The sequence below is a fragment of the Fundulus heteroclitus genome, chromosome 1 (assembly GCF_011125445.2).
Source record: "Fundulus heteroclitus isolate FHET01 chromosome 1, MU-UCD_Fhet_4.1, whole genome shotgun sequence".
NCBI classification, from domain to species: domain Eukaryota; kingdom Metazoa; phylum Chordata; class Actinopteri; order Cyprinodontiformes; family Fundulidae; genus Fundulus; species Fundulus heteroclitus.
The window spans coordinates 39,936,264-39,959,604 of record NC_046361.1 but is presented as its reverse complement, the minus strand read 5'-3'; the positions used below and the strand labels follow the sequence as shown (position 1 = coordinate 39,959,604).

Genomic DNA, 23,341 nt, shown 5'->3' with positions numbered 1-23,341 from the left:
CTGAAGACTCTCCCTTGGTTTGTGTTTTAATTAACATCTCCCTTCTCTCTCCCCAACACTGACGTTCAGACCTCGATCGATTCCACCACCCTATGTTATCCTTGTAGCCTGTAATTAAAATAAAACTTCTTAAACTGTGCTCTGGCTTCCGGATCGTGTCTGCATGTGGGCTAATGTCAGATCTAATTACCTAAAACATCATACAACACAGGGAAAGAAAGTCACAAAGACAATTAGTATGGTTTGGCTCGCGAGGAGAGTAGGAAGAGACCGTACAGTTACAATCTCCAACCCACTCTGCCGGTCTCAGCGTTCTCCTCGGTTTTATTAAGTTTGGGGCGTTTCCCTAGTTACAGTACTGAGGCTGTACTGAAGGGTGGGGGAACAGATAGTTACAGCCTCAGTTGCCAACAAAGATACACAGCTGAGCAATCACGTCCAGTCAGCACATAATCTTGTAGATGAGCCTTCTTGTTTCAGGATGGGAAGAAACAGAGTGTCTTCTGTTTCTTCGCACAGACATGATTAAGCCATCATGTGAGTAATAGGATTATATCAGAAGCTTACATTACTACATCATAACAAGATAAATCGGTTAATGAAGTATAAACATTAATCCCAACAGCTAAGCATATTAAAACCATGACAGTTGATACTATAAATTGTCTGTAAGTATTTTTGTTTGAAAAGTAGAAACAGATTAACAGTTTGAGATGGCCTTGTTTTTTTATTGATCTGTTCATTTTCACTTTCTCAGAAGTTTCATAAGATCCACACAAGAAGCATATTAACATTTTAAGCATCCCTATTTAATGAACACTCTAAGCTGTTATGCAAGCATGTCATTTTATTCCTAAAAAGTAGCGTTACTAATCAGATAAATTTGGCCTTTATTTAAAATAATCCCAAATTGAATAAGAAAAAGAAAAATCTCTCATAAGGCCAACTATTCCCCTTTAAAGATCCTCTTTCTTCTCTGTATAGAAGATGCTCCCATCTGATTGTTTCTTCCAACTCAGCTTGAAGCTTTTGTTTTCTTCCTGGTTGACCAGCTTCTGCTTTAACTGAAAGACAATATTATATATATTTGTATTAAAAATTACATGCTGACTATTCAAAATCTCACAAGCAGCAAAAACCTTCCAGATTCTGCTCCAAACTAGCGATGTGCTTCTCTTTTCAGCCAATGATATGATGCGGTTCATGCCTATACTTATGCAGCCAACCACTGTCATTAGCAGAACTTTACACGTATGTGCCAATTTTTTGTTCTAACTGTATGCTAAAGACGGAATTAAGGAGGTAAATCTTGCTAACCGCACTCTTGTTATGGCAAAACCACCTGGATGTGGAGCATCCGCTAATCAAGGGAAAGCTAAAAAGAAATGCGGTGCATTTACAATGGAATGGCTGTTGGAGCATGTACAAACAGAAGAACGAGAGGTGAAACTGGGTGAGATTTTTCTCTTTTTCAAGTGAGAAAAGGCTGCGCTGGGAAGTATGCTGCAAAGCTAAAGTTGCAAGTGAGTTTTCAGAGGGAAAAGTGTGGACTAAGTGGAAGTTGGACTACCTTAAACGTTACATTCACCATAAAACCCAGTGCAAACCCAGATGCAAGATGATGACATTCTACTCGCCATCAAAATAAATGCATCAATGCTGTCGGTGCAGCAAATCCATGATCACATGACAAAGTATGTGAGTGCGCCAGAAAGCTGGCAAAGCAAAAATTCCTTTGAATTTGTGAACTCGACCAATATGAGAATAAAATAAAAGTGCAGAATAAAACTATGCACAGTGTTAAAAATGCACCCTGGCATACTCTGATAATAGATGAGAGCACAGACATAACGGTGCACAAAATGCTAGTCTTGTATATTAAATACAGGGAGGAAAATTATGTCAACTATAAAACTGTTTGGTGACATCATCCAGCTAACAGCATGCACTGCTGCTGATATTGTGCAGGCTATCACCCAGTTCTACTCCAACCATGGAATGGACTTGCAGAAGATGGTGATGCTGACATCTGATGGTGCCTCAGTAATGATGGGACAGCACAATGGAGTTGCAGCATTATTAAAAAGACGAATACCACCCCTAACCGAACAACATTGTGTGGCCCATAGAGAGGACCTGGGCATTGATGATGCCTGGAGAGATGTGCCTTTCATGTGAGATGTGGAAACTCTTCTTAGAACTGTATATTCCACTTTCTCTCGGTCCACTGTGAAGTGGGGCAAAGAGCTGAGTGATTTAATGTAACGGTGATGGAAGGACGCTGCTTTGCAAGAGCAAAGATTGAGAAGTTGCATTCCCAATACTTGAAGGATAAGAAAGATGTGCAGTGGAGTGATTGTGTCAAAGAGCCGATGAGGACATCATCAGCTGATGATATAAACACCAAAGAGATTATTATTTTCATTCGTAAGCTCTGTGATCACATGGATGTTCGTTTTCCTGAAGGTGAATTAAGGGAGTGGTCTGCATTGGACATTGAAGCACTAAGCTCAGACATCAGTTCTGAGTATGGATCAGTAGGCATTGCTACACTGGCAAAGAAATGAGGGCATTCTGCCCCTCATGCTCCGTAGAGACCATCAACAGTGAATATGCTGAGTTCAAGTACATAGTGAAACAAAAACCTAAACAAGGGTCTATCAGCACATTATCAGATATGGTGGCTGCAACACTTAGATGTAAGGAGCTAAAAGAAATCTCACAGCTTCTGGATATTTGTGCTACTTTTCAAGCATCCAGTGCAGATTGTGAAAGAGGCTTTAGTTTGATTAATCGCATCAAAACAGCATCCAGAAATCATCTTGAAGTGGCACATTTGGACCAGCTGATACGCATAAAGTCAACACAAGAAGACGGTTAAGCAATCAACCTGGACAAAGTCTACAACCACTGGAGAAGTGAGAAGGACAGACGATAAAAATAAGGAGAACTTGAAATTTCAGTTCTGTGATGAATTGTGTAGAGATGAACCCAGTGGTCAGCCAGACACGGTTGTAAATCTTTGCAGTTGTTACGGCCAGTGGCCCTTGTCTGTTTTGTTTTGTGTTTCTTTCTTAGTGCAAGTTTGCAGGTGTAGGTGCATCTTCCTGCCAGCTGGTGCCACTGTGGGAACCTCCAGACCTCCAGCCTTCATGTGTCGCTTCCTGGTCTGCCTTCAGCCACTCCCTATTGCAAATATCCTCATCTGGATTGGACGTGACCTGATTGCCCCACCAATCTGTGGAGAGACCTTTTTATTTAAACCCAGCTCTCCCACACAGACAGGGCAGCTGTGTTTTAGAGCAGCTTGCCTCTTTGCTGGGTGGTTTAGCCTGTTGACTGTCAGAACAATATTATTTGTATGTGTCTTATTCGTAGCTGTCTCTTGAAGGCTTTGTGTAGGCTTTGTTTATCTTGGCTTTTGCCTTTTTTTTATTTTGCTTAAGCCTTGATGCTGTTTGCAGCATCAGGACTAGGTTTTGTGGCCTTAAGTCATTGTGGGTTTTTCTTTTGTCATTTGTGTTGTGTCCCTTGGGGGTGTATTTATTGTTTCAACCTCTTTTGTTCATACCCCAAACTGGACAATAAATTACCTTTTTTCTTTCTTTTTTTTTTTTTTTTTAAAAAAACCTTCCTGGTTGTGATATTTAAATGCTACTTCCCCTCCCCTAGACGAGTTGGGGCGTAACAGCAGTGTTTATTGAAAAGTAGGTGAGGGAATTGGGCAGGCGAACAGACAGGGTCCAGGCGGCTAAAGGTACAGACTTCGAGAACTGGACAGGCTCAAAAAACAAGAACAAGTTAAATACAACGAAAAGAATGTGAAGTCCCGGCAACAAACAGAAAACTAAGAGGGGTTTAAATAGGCGGACAGACAAGGTGGATGGAAGGGACTAATTAACCAAAACCAGATGGAAATAATTAAGGGGGCAAACAGGACAAGTCTAAAGATAATAAACCAAGACCGAACAGACTAAACAGAAAGGAGCTTAACTTAACCAAATAATAAACAGAAACCAGAACAGAAACCAGAATATTACAAGTTCAGATTCTTCTGGATTCTAGTGTTATTAAGACATTTTATTTGTGGATATTGATCATTAAATGTTGTTAATAAGTTAAGAGTTGTAGAAATGCTGGCATAAAACTGGGATAATATCACAGAATATTTTACTTCCTCTTCTATTCTACCTCAGTTTTTGAAAAGCAACTATAACTTCCTTATTCTATTAGCACATGCCTGAGGACTAGAGAGAGAGAGATTTACAGTACCGCATGCTTGTGCTTAATGTCATTGCACAAAATGTAAATATTTTAATGGCAATAAAATTCGAACTTTGAAAGATGTACATGTCTCTCAGTTCTTCCTTAGCAGGACCCCTACTCTGACATAAAATATACTATACAGCTCATAAAAAAAGGTTTTGTCTTTTTCAGATGATCGGGATATGTCAGTTGTATCTAAACTAAGTAATCTAAAAGAAACAATTGCTTTAATTTGATTATTTTAAGACATGTACCAGTAACTTGTTATAATCTTATAAACTCAGGTTTTTGACAGACATAACATTGACATAGCCTCAGTGCACGTGCGATGTTGCTCACAGAGGTCAAGTGAATGCTCAGGGAGTTTTTGTTTGCTCAGACACATGGAAAATTAGGGGAACTTTGCCTGCAAGTAGTTGTCCCAGGGCCACTATTTAATATCATTAACACAGTTTATCCAGGAGGAAAACTTAAAAACTAAAAATATTCAGCTGTTTTAAATGGACAAAAGAGCTGAAAGTCATCTGCATTAAAATAATATGTGGACTGTAAGGCTTTTAAGAGGAAAACATCTCACGCTCCAAGTTTTCTCTGCTGTGTGGTTCTTTAGAATAATACAAGGTTTAACTCTTAATGACATTTAGGCAAGAGAAAATGTTGGAAATAAAAGAGGATTTACCTGTTTCAGGATGTCTTCTTGTATAGTGGGATCATTAAGATCCAGAGAAGAGCTGCTCCTCAGCTTCAGTTTCACCACATGCTTCATACCTTTGGAAACACAAACTGACTGTTACATAGCTTCTGGTTAGATTTTAATGGCTGTTTTGGTGCTACGCTCTGAAAAAAGGATATCAGAATGATCAATTTTGAAAAGCCTCTGCAGATAAATTTGTTGGTAGCTTTCCACAACAAAATACACTTCCATCCCTGAAATAACTTAAAAGTAAAGCTTAATGCTATGCCTTCTTGTTATTTCCTATTTAACATCAAATCAGACTTTGAACTGATTATTAATTTAGTTCCATATGCTTTAGGATAAACAAATAGCATTGGCTTGAGAAATAGTAGAACTTATTTTGATTTCACAGGACTTTTCAGCAATCGTTGTCAGAAAGTGATCACTGTGCTTCACAATAAGATGGTATCTTGCGAACAGGTGGTTTGATTCTTAGGGATCAAAACGGCTTAAACAGGCTTAAGATTGAAGAACAACATCACCAGACAGCAGTTTTTAGTTCTTTCTGATCTATGCTCATGGAGGACCATTAAAGAATACCTAGCTCACCTAGTACCCTTACTTGGTTTTACAGGGTAAATGTGACTGCGCCCTATCCCCAAGGAATCCTGGAGCAGCATACCTCTACATCACATTAGGTGGGTAGTGTAGAGGTTGTTCCTCATGACCTTGTTTACATAAGTTATCCAGTGCTTGAAGACCCGCCTCTGGCGGTCAGTAGGGATGAAATAGAATGAAAGTTACTGCTGTAACTACGGTCAGTGGCGTATTTAGGCCATTTTTAGGGGTGCTCAAGCACTCTTAGCTCAGCACCCCTAAAAAAAATACTGATTCAGAGTATTCCTGCTTTTTCATTCCTGTCCCTTTAAATCTGCAGGACACGTGACTGTGCTGTGTGCTGTTCGCTCTCATTGGTTTTGCTGCCTTAAATTCCGCCTTCCCTCTTCCTGATTGGCTGTTTTCTATTGTGTGTGTGTGTGTGTGTGTGTGTGTGTGTGTGTGAGTGCATGCTTGGAGCACGAGATTTAAGTTTTGATTCATACTGGGATACTGCCGTTACCACAATTAATACTAGGCTACAAAACTAGTCCTAGTTAAGACACTAATATTATCTGCACTAAAATAGATGAAAGCTGCTGAGCACAGTTCTGAACAGAAGCAGGAGAGAGTTTTGATTTGTTGAACTGGAGAAATGAGAGTAACTAACGTTAGCATCTCAAAATAGCATTTAATTCTGAAGTATAATCAGGGCAGTCAAACTTTTTTACAGTAGCAGGCTACACACTATCAGGTAGGAGGGTGCATATATATATATATATATATATATATATATATATATATATATATATATGTCACGATTTTGTTTACCGATAAACTCAGGATGCACACACGGGACTAAAAGTTTGAGAGTCTTTATTACAAGGTTGATGGGTGGAGGTTTGATGAGGCCAGAGGAGCTGGTTGCACAGGAACGGAGAGAAGGTGATGGCAGGAGCTGGCGGACCGGAGACAGAGAGTCCACACTTGCTTGGTGTTGCTCGGCTAGTAGGCCTCGTAGCACTCAGGTTAGCAGTTCATTGTAGACACCAGGGCACAGAGCTGAGCTTCTACAGTGCGGCTAGTCAGGTTAGCAGAACTTGAGAGACACCAGGGCTCAGAGCTGAGCTTCTCCAGGGCGGCTAGTCAGGTTAGCAGAACTTGAGAGACAACAGGGCACAGAGCAGAACTTCTCCAGGGCGGCTAGTCAGGTTAGCAGAACTTGAGAGACAACAGGGCACAGAGCAGAACTTCTCCAGGGCGGCTAGTCAGGTTAGCAGAACTTGAGAGACAACAGAGCACAGAGCAGAACTTCTCCAGGAACAAACAGTGAACAAACAGTCCTTAGAGTGACTGACTGGACTAACCTTAACAGGAGAAAAAACAAAGCTTCCAAGGCAAAACGGGGACTGGCATGGAGAGGTGTGGAATGATGATGACGGCCCAGTGCTGAACTAAAGACAGAGGGAGGTTTAAATAGAGAACTGACAGGTGACACCAGGGTCTGACTAATTAACCAGCAAATTATCTCAGGTGTGACTGACTGCTGAGGAGGTGAGGTGAAAATTGACAGAAAATAACTGATGACTGAAAACTAACAATAAATAAAGTCAAACCTAACCCAAAAGAGATGAAAAAATGAAAATAACAGAAAAACAAAGCCAAACCAAAACTCAACCATGACAATATATATATATATATATACTGGGTGCGATTTGCTGGGGGGGATGGGGGGGGGATTTACCCCCCCTCTGTTTGTGACGTCCCCCCCTCTGGTCATTGATGTTTTATCCCTGGGGGGGATACATATCCCCCCCCCTCTGGTCTGAATAGGGCATATTGTGGATTTTTAAAAAAGGTATATAAATTATGGCTGTCAGTTTTAACGCGTTATTAACGTGTTAACTTTGTTAGATCATAACGCCGACAATCGCGCGTTAAAACACACACCGTTCCCTAATGTCTTTTCCCCGCCGTGCTCTCCGGACTGTGTTTCTTTTACCCTCGGCGCTTTCCGTAGTTTCAAGAGAGCTAGAGACTGTAGCAAAACAGACCCGCGCTCACTGTTGCACAGATTGTTTATTTCATGCGACTTTGGCCTTGTTTTATTCTAAATGCGCTTGTAAATTTCATAAGTCACGGGTTGTGGGTTTTTTTGGGCACGTTTCTGAAAGTTAAATAGCTTATTTAGGCTCCAAAATAAGTGACGAAACAGCGGTTATTAAGAGACCTGCCTGCACTAGACACTATCCAGCTGAAATATCCCTCCGCCATAGGAGCCGACGGTAGTAAAGGCAGACAGAGCAACTCTGCACGTATTTTCTGCAGTTTACGGTGCAATAACCGGTGATAACTGCTGAAAGTAGATTACTTGGTGCAGATCACCATTTTGAGCAGACATTGGTTCTGAAGATGAGCTTTTACACGTTGATAACATTGCAGAAACCCAACCCATAATCCGTACTTTAATGCTTATTCATTTGTTATCTCTGTATTTGACAAACTAAGGCTGAATCACGTTGCCAAACGAAGGACCTGGAGTTACTAAACAGTTGCTAAACAGTCTCATTCAGGGTATTAAGCTCCTGCCCAGTTGCAAGCAAAGTGTAAGACTGGAATGACCTGGAAATTTAAAACCTTTTTCCAGGCTTAAACTCTATGAATATGGATATAAACAGCAAGCAAAAATATTGTTGTTGGTGTGAAAGCTCAGAATTAGATGTGTGTGTGTGTGTGTTCGAGAGAGAGAGTGAAAAAAATGAACAGAAGTTATGACTTTATTGAAATGTAAAATTTTTATTAATTTGAATGTTTTTGCGTAATACCATGTCTATCTTTGTTTAAGAGGCAAGAAAATATATCGGCATGAAAACAGGTATTTATTTACACATTTTTACACATTGTGTAAACATCAGGGCGTCATGATTAGTCACTTAGCCATTATAGTCCAGAGTTTAACATTTGGCACTGGGATGTTTTCATTCCAATTCTGAAAAGTGCTTGAAAAATCACAAAAATATTTTTTGTACGAGCATGTATTTTATTAGTGTCATTTATTGCAAAATTGCATAGTAAAATGCCCAAACAGGCTATTACACTTTCAGAAATAAAAGGATAAAAAATGTGATTAATTTGTGATTAATCTCAAGTTAACTATCAACATTATGAGATTAATCACGATTAAAATTTGTAATCGTTTGACAGCCCTAATATAAATACATGTCTTGTGTCCTTCACATTTGGTAATTAACATTTTTGTTGTCTGTTTTTAAAGAGTATTAATACGTTTTCTGCTCGAAGCGGTTAAAGTAAACTAATACCCACTCCCGAGTCCAGACAGTAGATGGCACAAGTTTAAAAACAATAGTCTAACCTACTGGATCTAGCTAGCTACCTGAAAGAGCAGCTGCTAGCTAACTAAGTAATGCATGAGAACGTGTGGCAGCATGAAGTATTTTGTCATATTTCGGCCCGAAAAATCAACAGAAAAGGTCAAGAGTAGATGACGGGACAAACAGTCATGGTAATGTTACAGGACAAACTTTGGTGATAAAGATTTGCAGGCAGCGTCACAAGACAAGAAGCAGCAGCAGCCGATTTCTCCACCCTCCGTCCCAGGACAGGTTGCATGCTGTCTCCAGCCGGCAAGCATGCGGGCCATATAACCTTGTTGTTATGTTCATTTATGTTCGTTTATAAAACACTTGAAATGATCCCCCTCTCTGTTTTTTTTTTTTTTGCAAATCGCACACTGTATATATATATTGTTATGCCATAATATACCATGAAGAATAATTGATCTCGGATTGGATTCTGAACAGTGGAAGAGTTTAACAAAGGAATTCCTCTCTGGCTGCAACATGAGACCCTCACAGCACGGGGACGGCCCTTCTTCCCAGCAGGAGGTCAGCTGTGACCCCCGCTTGCTATAAAACCTTTCTTCCACAGACGCAGAGCTCTCTTCTTCTTCTGCGATTCTCTCCTCCTGACTCCAAGCTGCTGAGACACACACCTCCAAACCCTCTGAGGACCAGCACTCAAGGAGAGGGGGGAGCCATGTGACTGAAGGCCTCCAGGAACCATCCATGGGGCCTGGAAGAGGCCGCGAGCTGAGTGAAAATGAGCCTTTCTGAAACTCAGTTCCTCCCTGGCATAGGGAGAAACTGCCAGCCAATTCAAAGATAAGTCTCTCACTTCTGCTTAAAACAGATGCCGAAGTGAAGAAATCCGTCTATGCCAGCTTTGTTTTGCTTTCTCAGCGCACCACAGACGGAGCTGGTCCCAGGCAACGCAGAGCTGAAAAGCCAGCACAGAAGCCACCTCCCATGCTGAGGAAAACCCCTGCTCAAATCGGACTGCGTCCCGGTCAAAGAACGTGGCCTCCAAGCTATCCAGACCACGCCGTTACCCACATGCTGCTGCAAGGCTAACACTAGCCTGCCAAGAAGAAACCAACAACTTCCTCCTTCAACGCCCCTTCCGTGAATGGCCAAACTGAACAGAACTGACAAGAGAAAAGGACAGGTTTGGGCAGCGGTGGAGTAAAAGGTTTATTGGGAAACGATTTGTAAACCATTGTAAAACCGTTGTACGGTTTTATTATACTTCATGCAGGGAGTATTTCATGTTATATGGACACCACAACGATAAAGGAGAAGAGGAAAAGAAAAACAACAAAAGAAAAAAAGGGAGAAAAGGTGAAAGAAAGAGGAGACAAAAGGAGAGAATCATAAAACGTCTTAAGTCTGCTTCACCACCTTCAAAGAGAGATGTAAAAAAAACAGCACAACCAACAGACACAGTATTACAGATACAATAAAGTGCCAGCACTTTTTTTTACCAGAGTGTTGCCTCACAGTGGTAACTCTAGCCTCTGAAACTCCTGTTGTATATCTAAGCGCTGACTCGGACATCCTTGTGCTTTGCTCTCCAGATCCCGGCTCAGTTTCCCAGAATTCACCTGTAAGCCTTTCAGAAGACTCCCTGGTTCTTCATTCTCAGCTGGCAGCCTCCAGGTTTCCCAGTCCTCCTGCGGTCACACCCTGCTCACTCTCCACAGTGCTTCCCCTCTCAAGACCAAGATCAAATTGTAACTTACCTGCTTCCTGGAACTGCCCCGCCTATTCCTCCCTGGCGGGTCTTTACCGCCAAGTCTCTGCTGCACCGGCCTAAGCACCCATTCCCTGATTCCTGACAACTGGCACGTCTTACTCAATAAACCTTTAAAAACTGTGTTGATCTCCTGAGTGTGTTCTGCATGTGGACCAAATCAATTGGTAAAACCATGACAAGGAAAAAATCCATTGATATTTCCACAACATATCATAGACCAGATGCATGTAATGAGGCATCACAGACTATCACAGACTAAAAGGCTGCTCTTTTACTTCGTGAGGGCAACACAAACTTTCCAAATGCACTTGTTACATGCCTGCAGGCTGTTTCTCTTTCCCCTCCCCCTTTGTCTCTTCACAGGTACTGGGGAAAGCTGATGTCAATCTCCCTTGATTGATTCTCACCAACCATGGGCCAATCAGCATCCAGGGAGGCCTTATTTAAGCAGCCCAGCTGGGGAGAGCTAGAGATAATCCACAATAGGGAGTGATCATTTTCCAGTAAGTACTATAATTAATGATAATATAAAGAGGCAAGAAGATGTCATAATCACAAGATGGTGTTTTAATAAAGCTGATTGGAAAAAATTTAAAGTAAAGTGTGAGGAAAGCAGACATTTGGTTACATTAAAAGGTAACATAGAAGAGTGTACAAGCCAGATAACAAAACATATTTTAAATGCTGCAAATTCAAGTATTCCAAAAACAATAATAAAAGGAAGGAAAAAAGTAGTCCCTTGGTGGAATGATGAATGTACTAAAGCGATTAAAGATCGTAACAGGGCATTTAAAATACTGCAGAAAAATTTAACACTTGAAACTCTTATTAATTATAAAAAGAAAAGAGCAGTAGCTCGAAAAATTATTAAAGAAGCCAAAAAGAAAACGTGGAGAGAATATACTTCCTCAATAGGATCTGAAATTAAATTGCAAAATGTATGGTCAATGTTTAGGAAAATGATTGGGGAAAGGAGTGGTATTAAAATACCAGCCTTAGTCAGAGATCAGGAAGTAGTAGTGTTAAATAAAGATAAGGCAGATTTGTTGGGGGAAGCATTTGCGGCAGTACATAGTGGGGAACATCTTACAAACATTCATAGACAACAGATGAATCAAAAAATTAGCAAACATAAAAATATTTTGGGAAAAAGTCAAACATATAATTCAACATTAGACATAAATATAACTATGAAGGAAATTAAAGCAGTATTGAAAGGGACAGGATATTCAGCTCCTGGGGAAGATCAGTTATGCTATGCTATGTTTAAACAGATTCCTGAAGTAACATTAGAATTAATATTAAAACTGTTTAATAAAATATGGAAAGAAGGTGTAATACCAAATAGATGGAAGAGAGCAATAATTCTACCGTTTAATAAACCAGGGAAAGATCCTACAAATCCAAATAATTACAGACCAATAGCATTAACTTCACACTTAAGTAAGTGGATGGAGAAAATAGTGATTAATAGACTAGAATTTATTCTTGATCATAAGAAATTAATCAATGAAAATCAGTGCGGATTTAGGAAGGGAAGATCAACAATGGACGCAATAACTAGAGTTAGTAATGATATAGAGAAAGCTTTAAAAATGAAAGAAATTATGATTGTAGTATTTTTTGACATAGAAAAAGCGTATGATTCATTATGGAGAGAAGGATTACTTATAAAAATGAAACAGATGGGAATAGGAGGGAAAATGTTTAATTGGATAGCAAATTTTTTGAAGGATAGAAAAATAAAAGTTAAGATTGGAAATGATTACTCAAAAGAATTGAATATTGAAAATGGAATTCCACAAGGTAGTGCAATTAGCCCAATACTATTTAATATTATGATAAATGATATCTTTTCTGAAACAGAAGAATGTATAAAATCTGCATTATATGCTGATGATGGAGTTTTATGGATGAGAGGAAAGAATACAAGATTTGTTATAGGTAAAATTAAGAAAGCGATTAATAAAGTAGAAAAATGGTCCTTTGAATGGGGTTTTAAATTATCAACAAGTAAATCTTGTTATATGATTTTTACAAATAAGAAAAACATAGACATAGGTACAATAACATTATATGAACAACCATTGGAAAGGGTAGCAGAATTTAAATATCTGGGAATATGGTTGGATCAATCATATACATGGAAAACGCATACAAAGTATCTGGAAACTAAATGTAAGAAAGTGATAAATCTATTAAAGGCTGTGGCTGGAAATAACTGGGGTGCAGATAGACAGTCATTATTAAACATATATAGGGCTCTCATGAGATCAACAATAGATTACGGTAGTTTTATATATGGAGTAGCAGCTAAAACAACATTACAAAAAATAGATACTTTACAGAATAGGGCTTTACGTATATGTACAGGAGCAGTAAAATCGACACCTATTAATGCCCTTCTAGTAGAGACTGGAGAGATTCCACTAGAAATAAGAAGAATAAAATTAGCTTTGACATACTGGATGAAAATAAAAAGTAAAAAAGATGAAAATGTAAATGCAACAATATTAAAATATTGTTGGGAATATTCAAAGTTCCATAGTAATGGATTTGGATGGATCATAAACAAATGGATTAAAATATATGAATTAGAAGATAAAGAAATAGCTCAATTTAATCCAATTAACGTTAGCCCTCCATGGATATTTCCGGCAGTAAATGTAGACATAAAACTACTTAAAATGAAAAACGATTGGTATTTAAAAGAAATAGGGGTAAAAACTGATATATACTTAAGAAACTCATATTATAATTATGTTAAAATATATTCAGATGGTTCTAAGAATTCAAAAGGATGTGTGGGAATAGGAATTTATATATCTGAGTTTAAAATTGACATATCTAAAAGACTATCTGATCAACTATCTGTATTTACGGCAGAAACGGTGGCAGTTATCATCAGTTTGCAGTGGGTAGAGGAGGTGCGACCAGACAGAGTAGTAATTTGCACAGATTCCAGAGCAGTCATAGAAAGTATTCAAGGAGAAGGAAACAATAGGAAAGATCTAGTACTAGAAATTCAACATAGCTTATTTAGATTATACAGAGGTGGCATTGATGTTTGGTTCTGTTGGGTACCAGCACATCAAGGTGTAAAAGGCAATGAAAGGGCAGATAAATTAGCAAAAAGGGCTTTAGATCAGGCAATAACGATTAAAATACCTATTGGCAAAGGGGAAGGGAAATCAATCATTAAGAATAAAGAAATGGAAATATAGCAAAAAAGATGGAATGAAGATAAGAAAGGAAGGAAATTATATAAAATACAGAAGTCAATATTTAGTAGAAATGTTAAGGAGAGAAATAGAAGGGAAGAAATAATAATGAGTAGATTGAGAGTAGGGCACACATATTTAAATGATACTTTATATTTAATAGGGAAGAAAAATAATGATAAATGCGAAAAATGTGGAGAGAAAGAAAATGTAGAACATATACTATTGAACTGTAAAACATATGAACGTGAAAGGGAGAAATTGAGAAGAATAGTTGGAAAGACAGATCAAGAATGGAGTTTGAAAGGAATATTGGGAAATGATGGAAATATAATGGATATTTGTATGATAAGAAAAGCGTTATTTATTTTTCTTCATAACACAAAATTAAAAAATAGAATATGACTGATGTAGAATACAGTTGCTACACACTCGTGTACAGTAGGTGGCGGTATGCACCTTAAAGTTGATTGCGACCCGCCATAATAGAAAAGAAGAAGAAGAAGAAGAGCTAGAGATCCAACTGACTTTGTTACCTGATGCTTGTGTTGTTGCTCTTTGTGTGAAGGTTTGTGGTGGGAGTTAGAGGGTGAGGTAAGTTTGGGGTACCCTGTACATTTCATCACGTAGAGGTTTGTTTTTCTGTTAGATACACTAGGCAAGTAGGTGGGTGCCACCCATGTAAAGTTTTGGTGGAAACTTTTGTTAGATTAGATAGGCAGGGTTTTTGTTTTCTTGTTTCTTTAGCCCAGACGGTAGTTAGGCCCTGTTTTGTTTTATTACTTTCTTTGATTTGGCACCACCTAACCACCCCTTTCTCCCCCACAGTTTGTGTGAGCCTTCTCGGGATTTTTTTGTCATCAATAAATCCCTCCTTTATACAACATTCACCTGGGGCCTGTTTCAGAAAGGAGGTTAAGTGAAAACTCTGAGTATGTTAACCCTGAAATGAGGGAAACTCTGGGTTTTCTGTTTCAGAAAGGGAGGTAAGTTAAACCTGAGAAAGCAGAGTAAGTCAAGCCCGTTTCTGAAAGAGAGGTAACTTATACTCAGAGTCAGTTACCATGGCAATTTACTCTGTGAACCTAACCTGGTTGGGAGCAGGTTTTCTTCAGAAAACCCAGAGTTTATTTTGGTCTCCTCCTCTTTAAAAAAGGGGAAGTGGTGTTTAAACACCTCATTGATTCTTTGGGGACATATTCATTGCGCACATTTCAGTCACACAGAGCGCATCAAAGGGAATGAAATGGCATGCCCTTTTATGGATGATCCTGTTGACGAAGAGGCTGTATTACTTCGTAGGGAGTTACATTTACGTCGGGAAAGGATTTTGAGGCCCAGAGTGGATTTTTTGTCATATGCCTTTTCCTCATAAAAATTTTGTTGGGAGCTTCAAACTAACCAAAGTAATTATCCAGTGTGTTACGCCCCCCCCCCCCCCCCCCCCCCCCCCTTTTTGTGAGGAGGGGAGTAACACGACAACCACAACAATTTGACAGAGTCCAGGGGCCTGTTTCAATAAGGAGGTTCAACCAACTCTGAGTTAAAACTTGAACTCTGAGTTGACTTAGCCTGAGATGGGAAACTCTGAGTTTTGGGTTTCAGAACAGCTGAAATGAGTTAGTTCAATCAACTCTGAGTTCACTGACTCTGAGTTAAGCGCGTGCACCACAACTATAAAAAGCCATTATCAATGGAGCGCAGATATTACGAGTCACCATGGCAACAGCGTCAGACAAAAAAAGGTGTGCATATTTCTCACCAGCAGAACTGGATGTGCTTATGCAAGCAAATGAAGAATTTGACCATGTATTAAAAAAAAATAATAAAGCAACACGGCTGCAGCGGTGAAGGAGAGAGAGTTAGCGTGGGTCAAAATCGCTGCTCGAGTCAATGCGTAAGTTTACATTTTAATTACTTTTATACAGTGTTGGGTGTAATGAATTAAGTTACTAAGTCATCCAAATACTGTAATTAAATTAAAGACTATAAAACAATAGTGGATTTAATATCAAATTTTAAAAGGTATATTTTTAATTTAACTTTCTCCCTCTAGTTACACACTTTGGTCAATTTAAGAATAATTCATGCAATTGAATATTGATTATTTGAAAGCATTAGAAGCATTAGTGCAGTTTCTTGTCTCTCCTTGTATTGTTCAAGTGGTTGAGGTTGATTTAGGATTTAGAAAGTAATTAATAAGTAAGTAAAACAAATTAGTAAGTAGACCAATACTGTCTAGAGACAGTAATTATTACATTAATCTAATTAAGACTTGTTGAAGATAAAATTTTTAGTTAGTAATTAAGAACTATTTTAGAGTAACTTACCCAACTGTTATAATATCAGAGGTGAAACTGGAAGAACAGTATTTTATTAAACCTAATTTAATTTTCATGGATAGGTGCAATCCTGCAGGCATCAAAAGAACATGGCAGCAGCTGAAAATGAAATATAAAAACATACTTCAAGCAGGTAAGCCTTGAGCACATCATAGGTGTAGAGTAGCTACCTGGCTTTACAAACATTTGACATATTAAATGACTAAATGGCATTCAGTGTCTAGCAGTGCAGCAGCATTTCTGACATAGGTCTAAATGTTCATTCTCATTTGACTTCTACTCAGCCAACAGAAAGAAGGCAGAGGCTCGTAAAACAGGGGGAGGACCTGCACCACCACCCCTGACAAATGCAGAAGAGATGGCCCTGAGCCTAAATGCTGGAATATTTTTTTTTATATAGACTAAATGTGATATTTCCATTGATATTACTTTGGGTTGGGTTTTTTGTTGGTCCCAACAGATTTGGATGGTAATATCCGCCTCTTGGAGCCTCCTGTCCCAACAGTACCCCATACAGTTGTCAGTAGCCTACTCCATACACCATCAATTATGACAAATAGTATTATAAAGTTTACTTTATGAAATGCTCATCTTCACAGGATGATGGGGATGGAAAAAACGTTTCTGCTGCCACAGACAGGCCTACAGAGGTAATTTTAATATTATATGTCTACACATCAAACAATCAACACATTCACATTTATATGTGGAGTAGCTTATAGAATCCAAGTTTATATCTATAAATGGTCATTCTTATCTCTACCCCCCAGAGTGTGGAAGAACAGCAGGAGGAAGGTCCATCAACTTCTTGTGCACAGATGGACACAGTTCAGTGATTTACAGTAAATGCCACAGTTTCATTCTGAATTTTAGACTACATTCATGATGTAACTCTAATCTAATGTATTTTCAGTTGCCAGTTAAGGAGTTATATAGACTTCTTCTTATTAAAAAGATAGAAAAAAACAGCAAAGAACTTGTATACTTGGACCGCCAGATCCAAAAGGCAGATCTGGAAATCGACATTCTGAAACTAAAGCTAGAGGTGAGTTTTTGGTCACAGGTGAATTCTAGGAAGTATTGAAACTATTTTAAAATCTTTTTTTTTTTCTTTTTTTTTTTAGCAAATGAAGAACACCATATAAATTGCTGTGATAGGATAGGGATATGACAAAAAATCCACTCTGGGCCTCAAAATCCTTTCCCGACGTAAATGTAACTCCCTACGAAGTAATACAGCCTCTTCGTCAACAGGATCATCCATAAAAGGTCATGTCATTTCATTCCCTTTGATGCGCTCTGCTGAAATGTGAGCAATGAATATATCCCCAAAGAATCAATGAGGTGTTTAAACACCACTTCCTCTTTAAAAAAGGGGAGGAGACCAAAATAAACTGGGTTTTCTGAAGAAAACCTGCTCCCGACCAGGTTAGGTTCACAGAGTAAATTGCCATGGTAACTGACTCTGAGTATAAATTACCTCTCTTTCAGAAATGGGCTTGACTTACTCTGCTTTCTCAGGTTTAACTTACCTCCCTTTCTGAAACAGAAAACCCAGAGTTTCCCTCATTTCAGGGTTAACATACTCAGAGTTTTCACTTAACCTCCTTTCTGAAACAGGCCCCTGGAATCTAAAATACCTCAGATTGGAAATGTGGAGAGAGGACAGCAGAGGGCAGAAGGGAGAATCATCAGGACAGCGCTTCCCTCCATCCTTGACACTGGTGGCAGACGCTGCCTGACCAGTGCTCAGACAACCATAAAAGACTCCTTCAACCCCCAATATGGACTGTACACCTTGCAGACCCCCCATACATACCAAACTAGTCACTTTACATGGACACTGTGAACCCTATATGGTGCGCTGGCAACAAAATTATTATTTGAGTAAAGGCTTACCACTAAAGCAAACAAATGTTGTCTTCCGGGCACAGTTCCAGTCTGCCCATTTCCCTGAGGAGCCAGGGCCAAAGTATGCTACTGCACAAATTTCTGTTGCAACATCAGGTTCAGAGTCTGCCCAGTATCTCAGTGAGGGTTTCAGGCCATCCACCCACATCCAGGGACTTCTGAAAAGACCAATCCAGGCAAACTGTCCCCCAGGAATCATATCTCTGATCCTGGTGTTTTCCAAATCATTTCTAACACTGGCCAGGTCTGTGTGGTGTTCTCTGCAGTAGCTCTGAGCTGCGGTCCAATTCATGTTAATGTTGATGTAAACAAAAGTCACATTCTGACCTGAAAACAGACGACAGTTAATTGGAAACAAAATTGCGAAACTGTAGGGCTTGGTGGTTTTGTTTGATTTACAGACCTTACCTTCCACATCAGAGCAGATTACGTTATAGGATGTTTTACAGTCCTTGTCATTCCACTTTCCATTTGAATCTGTTGTCACACAATAGTCAAAATATCCATATTCATTTGGTTGAGTAGACAACCAGCTTCTAAACTCAGTTTCGCCATCTTTGTAGAAACTGCTGTCAGATATTGACCATTTCCAGTTATTCCTGTCATCATACAATCCAATCCACACTGGCTGCAAATAACAATAATAATAACAATAATAATGATAATAATAACTAAACTATAGAATGTTAAAGCTCCATATTTAATCCCATTTCTATCCTTCCTGTTAGTCCTAACTCTCTGTTTTTCATAGTCACACTAAGAAGACAGACACCCCAACCATTTGTATGGTTCAGTGAATAAAACATGAGGGGTTATTCATGAATTGCTTACTTTTTGCTCACAGCACCTGCTTTATTTATATTCTCTGCACAAAATAATTTCCCAAACTGCTCCACTGTTTCCTGTTTTCCTGTGTTACCACAACTATAAATGGGCCTTATGTGGGTCTAAATCAGAAGAAAAAATGTATTTTTGTCCTGTCATGTCTATGACATCTGTACCGTTTCTTGCAAATGTTTTTACTCACATTGGCTTTTTACCTGATTTATTACAGTCCAACTGCTCTTTTTAAAATTACCACAGCATTTCTTATTGCTACACAGCAAGAAAGGATACTTTAAAAGAGAAGGTCTTTAACTGTAAAAACAGCATTTACAATAATCTTTCTCATTAAGGGAGCTCTGAGATGGGCCTGTAGTTCTCCAGTAGTAGTTTATCTAAATTGTTCTTTTTCAGCAGTGGTTTGATAATTGCTGTTTTAAGGAACTCAGGGAAAACACCTGACAGAAGGGACGTGTTTATTATCTGAGTCAAATCAGACACTATGACAGGCAGAACTTTCTTAAAGAAAACTGTGGGTAGAACATCAAGGCAGCAGGAGGAGGAACTTAGCTGCTGAATCATTTCCTCTAAGCTTTTGTTGGTTATTTGAATGAATTGGAACATTTTGTCAAGATCAGTTCTAGTTGAATACAGTTTTGGTTCTGAACTTGATATGGATGTACAGACTCATTCTTTAATCTTATGGATTTTCTCTGTAAAGAAGTTAGCAAATTCATTGCAGGCCCTGGTGGAGTGGAGTTCAGAAGTAACAGACACAGGATGGTTTGTTAACCTGTTGACTGTGGCGAATAAGACACGAGTTTTATTAATGTTTTTGTTGATAAAGAAAGATTCCCTTGCATTTTTCAGTTGTAAGTTATATCTGTAAAGTCTGTCTTTATAGATGTAAAGGTGAACCTGGAGTATAGTCTTTCTCCATCTGCGTTCAGCTTTTTGACACTCCGTTTTGTTCACTTCTAACTGGAGAACTGCTCCACAGCATTTTTTTTTACTTACGAATAATCTACGTTGTTTTTACGTTCAACCAAGTTCAACTATGGACTCTTTGATCTCAGGGCATGATCTTTTAAAAGTCCCCAAGGAGCTTTTTCCTTTCGTGCCCCGTCTCAGTGGAACAATCTCCCTTTAGACATTTGGCAGCCATGTTCTGTGGAGGTTTCTAAAGCCAAACTAAAGACCTATTGATTCACTTTATCCTATACAGCCTAATTTAATGCCTAAACCATATCGTTTTAATATTGGTGTTTTTTGTTTTTATGTTATTACAGTTTTCATTGATTGCTTTGACCTGTTTGAAGAAACTGGCATCCTCTCAGTTTTCATCATCACCATCTCAGCAGAGCATTTTCATTGGTTTGAGACATTTTCCCCGCCCTTTTGCAAAACAGTTAACGCAGATGTCATTCAAGCAATCCAAACTCCATTGCTTTAGCTGTGGTAGCATAACAGAAACCATATGTTCCAAGCTTTTTAGAAACTTCTTCATCAGTATGAAATCACTGAAGCACCTGTTTGACACTTCTTCACACAACTTTTAAATTTGCAGTCAGTCTGCAGGCCTTAAAAGGGGCTATGTTGTGTGTTGTTCTTTGCAAGAATGGATGGTCTTGAGAGGCAGCGTAAGAGGTAGATGGGTCCATATGCTAGGTAGAGGTGGAGGTTTAGCTAGAAGGGCTCAAGTTACAGACAAAATTCAGGCAACTGTGATTGACCATGTAGTAAATCATGGCCTTTCACATAGAGAGGCTGGATAAAGAGTTTAACCTGTTCTCAACAGAAACACTGTTGCATCCACTGTCAGAGTTTTCCGACTGGAGAACAGGTAATGTTGCTATACAGTATATACATTTATCTGTAGTGATATACAGTATTTCATGTAATTGTTTTCCACATTTCATATATTCTTTACAGAATTGAAAGGCTACCGGCTGGTGGTGGTAGACTCAAAATTTTCAGTGTTGAGCAGAAGGCAGCCATTGTGAACATGGTTCTGGCAAATAACGCCATTAGGCTGTGTGAAACCTGGGCAGCAGTGATTGCAGATCAGGGCGTATTTAAAAATGTAAATACTGTGAGTGTGACCACAATTAACCGTGTCCTCAGAAGGAACCATATGGCAATGAAACAGCTTTACAGAGTTCCATTCCAGAGGAACTCTGATGCTGTGAAGGAGACTAGATGCCAATATGTGGAGGTAAGGAAACATTACAGCACTATACTCTTATTCCTTGGCAAATCATACAGTTACTTTATTGTCAACTGGGGTTACTTTTATGTACGTAAATGTAATTTTAAAGATTTTCTTTTTTGTTCATTAGCGAATCATGGAGCTTGAAGCTGAGGAGGAACTTCATGTTTTCCTTTATGTTGATGAAGCCGGCTTCAACCTCTGTAAACGGTTGAACGGTTGAAGAAATGACGTGGCGACGTGGGAGGAACCTCATTGGCCATAGGCCACCGTTACAGTTCCAGGGCAGAGGGGCGCCAACATAACTATGTGTGCTGCTATTTCCAATGTTGGAGTGCTTTGTCATATTCCAGCGATTGGCCCCTACAATACTGAGCGCCTCATTGCATTTCTTAACACCCTGCATGACAGGCTCATCCCACCTCAGGAGAGAAGGGTGTCGAAGCCTGGCATGCCACTCTTTGTGATAATCTGGGACAATGTGAGAGGCATGTCATGGATGGATCAGGCATGCAAGAAGATTTTTCCCCAGGTGCATCGCAAGGGAAAATATTGAATGTGACGTAGATGAGGCCATGTGGCTTATTCGTCAGGAAAGAATGGACTAATAGAAACAAACAGCCCTAGTATTTTCTGTTGGAATCTTTCATTTTTTTGAATATTTCATTTGTTTATCTGTAAAAAAGAATGAAAAATCAATAAAATTTGCATCACATCTTATCTGCCTCTGGATCAATTTTTTGCAAGGCAAATTAGACTACAAATGATACTGTAAGCTGCGTACAGTCTTTGGTTATAATGAACAGCAATGCTGCACTTATTCACACTGAGTGTGGTATTTTGTATTTTGTTGCCCCTTGTGTAATGAATGATTAGAATGGCGCAAACATTTGTGTGCAGGTTGTGTTGTTTGAGGGCAAAATTTGGTTTTGGTTCATATTTTAAATGTTTTTGCAGAGTTGGAGCCTTTTGCAAACAAAATGTGTAATTTTGACCATTGTTGCTACTGTTTAGGCCTCTGCGTTAACTGTTTTGAAAAAAAATGTGGGTTTTGAGTTGACTGCTGCGTCAATCTATGAAAACTGTAAATTTTATTGTTGTACTTCTTGTTTTAGTATTTTTATCATCTACTGTTCAGCACTTTGAAGAAAAGCACTTAATAAATAAAGTTATTATTATTATTATTATTATTATTATTATTAATTATAATACTATTAACCTGTTTTTTATATTTTCATTTATCTCTTTGCATGGTTTTCTTCTTGTATATTGAGTTTTTCAAATAGTTTGGTCACCATTATTGTGGATATGGAAAGGGCAATATAAATAAATTATAAAATTTAAATAACTTCAGCTAAAAAAACAGTACTGTAAAGTCTTTAAATGCTAATTATAATCTGAGCAGTAATGTTTCCTTGATGGAATGAACGGAAACTACCCATTGTCTGAAAGTTCAGAAACTTTGAACAAAGAGAGAAAAAAGGAAATTACATAGCGATTTGCATCCTTGAAGATTTTGTTTAGAGTTTTCACATCTTCCATGTCATGTACAGTTGCCAGGTCTGCGTATTTTTCTCTGCAGTACATCTGAGCATCCATCCAGGTTTTACTTTCATTAATAAAATGGAACTGACGTGCAGTGATGATGTGCAGCACTGGAGTAACACAAAAACAGTCATCAGAACTGAGGCAAAAAGGTCACTGACTTCTGAAATCTGTCCAGTAACTATTTAAAACATACTGTGTAAGTGGAATAATAATAATAATAAACTTTTATAACAGTACTTGCCTGACGCAGCAGCGATTATGTACGGTAAAGCCATTCTTCTTAGTTCCCTGCTCTGATCTGTCAGTTTGAGTCTGTGGATAAGCAGAAAATTGAAAAGCTATTTGCATTCTTCATAATCTGTTTTTCCTGAAAAATTATTCAAAACTGTTTTATTTACATAGGCAAGGTCACAAGTAACACATGCTTACATCTGATTGTGGACTTAAAAGAAAAAGATAAAGATAAAGAAAAAAAATTGAAAATCAGAAACATGGGAGACCTGAGTCCTGAGGTATGGCAACGTAGAGCTTAGTCTCCTGACTAAAAGCAAGAATGTTCACCCAAAAACCAAGAAAAAAACTAATTTTGATGTGGAGAATATCAAGAAAGGGTAAGTGATGGCTTGGAGACAGATGG

The 23,341-nt window shown here is 38.7% G+C and overlaps 1 protein-coding gene across 1 annotated transcript; it reads right to left on the bottom strand.

The window, feature by feature from the left end:
* Positions 1-204: 204 nt before the first annotated feature.
* On the bottom strand, positions 205-22,803 carry LOC118564523 (macrophage mannose receptor 1-like). The gene is made up of 5 exons (XM_036142882.1): positions 22,648-22,803; positions 18,534-18,753; positions 18,114-18,452; positions 4,946-5,034; positions 205-1,064 (listed from the first exon to the last, which is right to left on the bottom strand). The coding sequence occupies exons 1-5, from the start codon at positions 22,753-22,755 to the stop codon at positions 957-959; spliced, it is 864 nt and encodes a 287-aa protein (XP_035998775.1). The 5' UTR covers positions 22,756-22,803; the 3' UTR covers positions 205-956.
* Between the last annotated feature and the right edge of the window lie 538 nt (positions 22,804-23,341).

Bases quoted from the DNA above. Each gene is read 5' to 3' on its own strand.
- LOC118564523 (XM_036142882.1), bottom strand. From the start codon at position 22,755: ATGGATGCTCAGATGTACTGCAGAGAAAAATACGCAGACCTGGCAACT. The intron at 5,035-18,113 runs GTAAGCCTTTAC...GTGTTTCCAAAG, and splicing joins AACATTTGTTTGCTTTAGTG to GTATGAAGCATGTGGTGAAA. The intron at 1,065-4,945 runs GTAAATCCTCTT...ATTGTCTTTCAG, and splicing joins AAGAAGACATCCTGAAACAG to TTAAAGCAGAAGCTGGTCAA.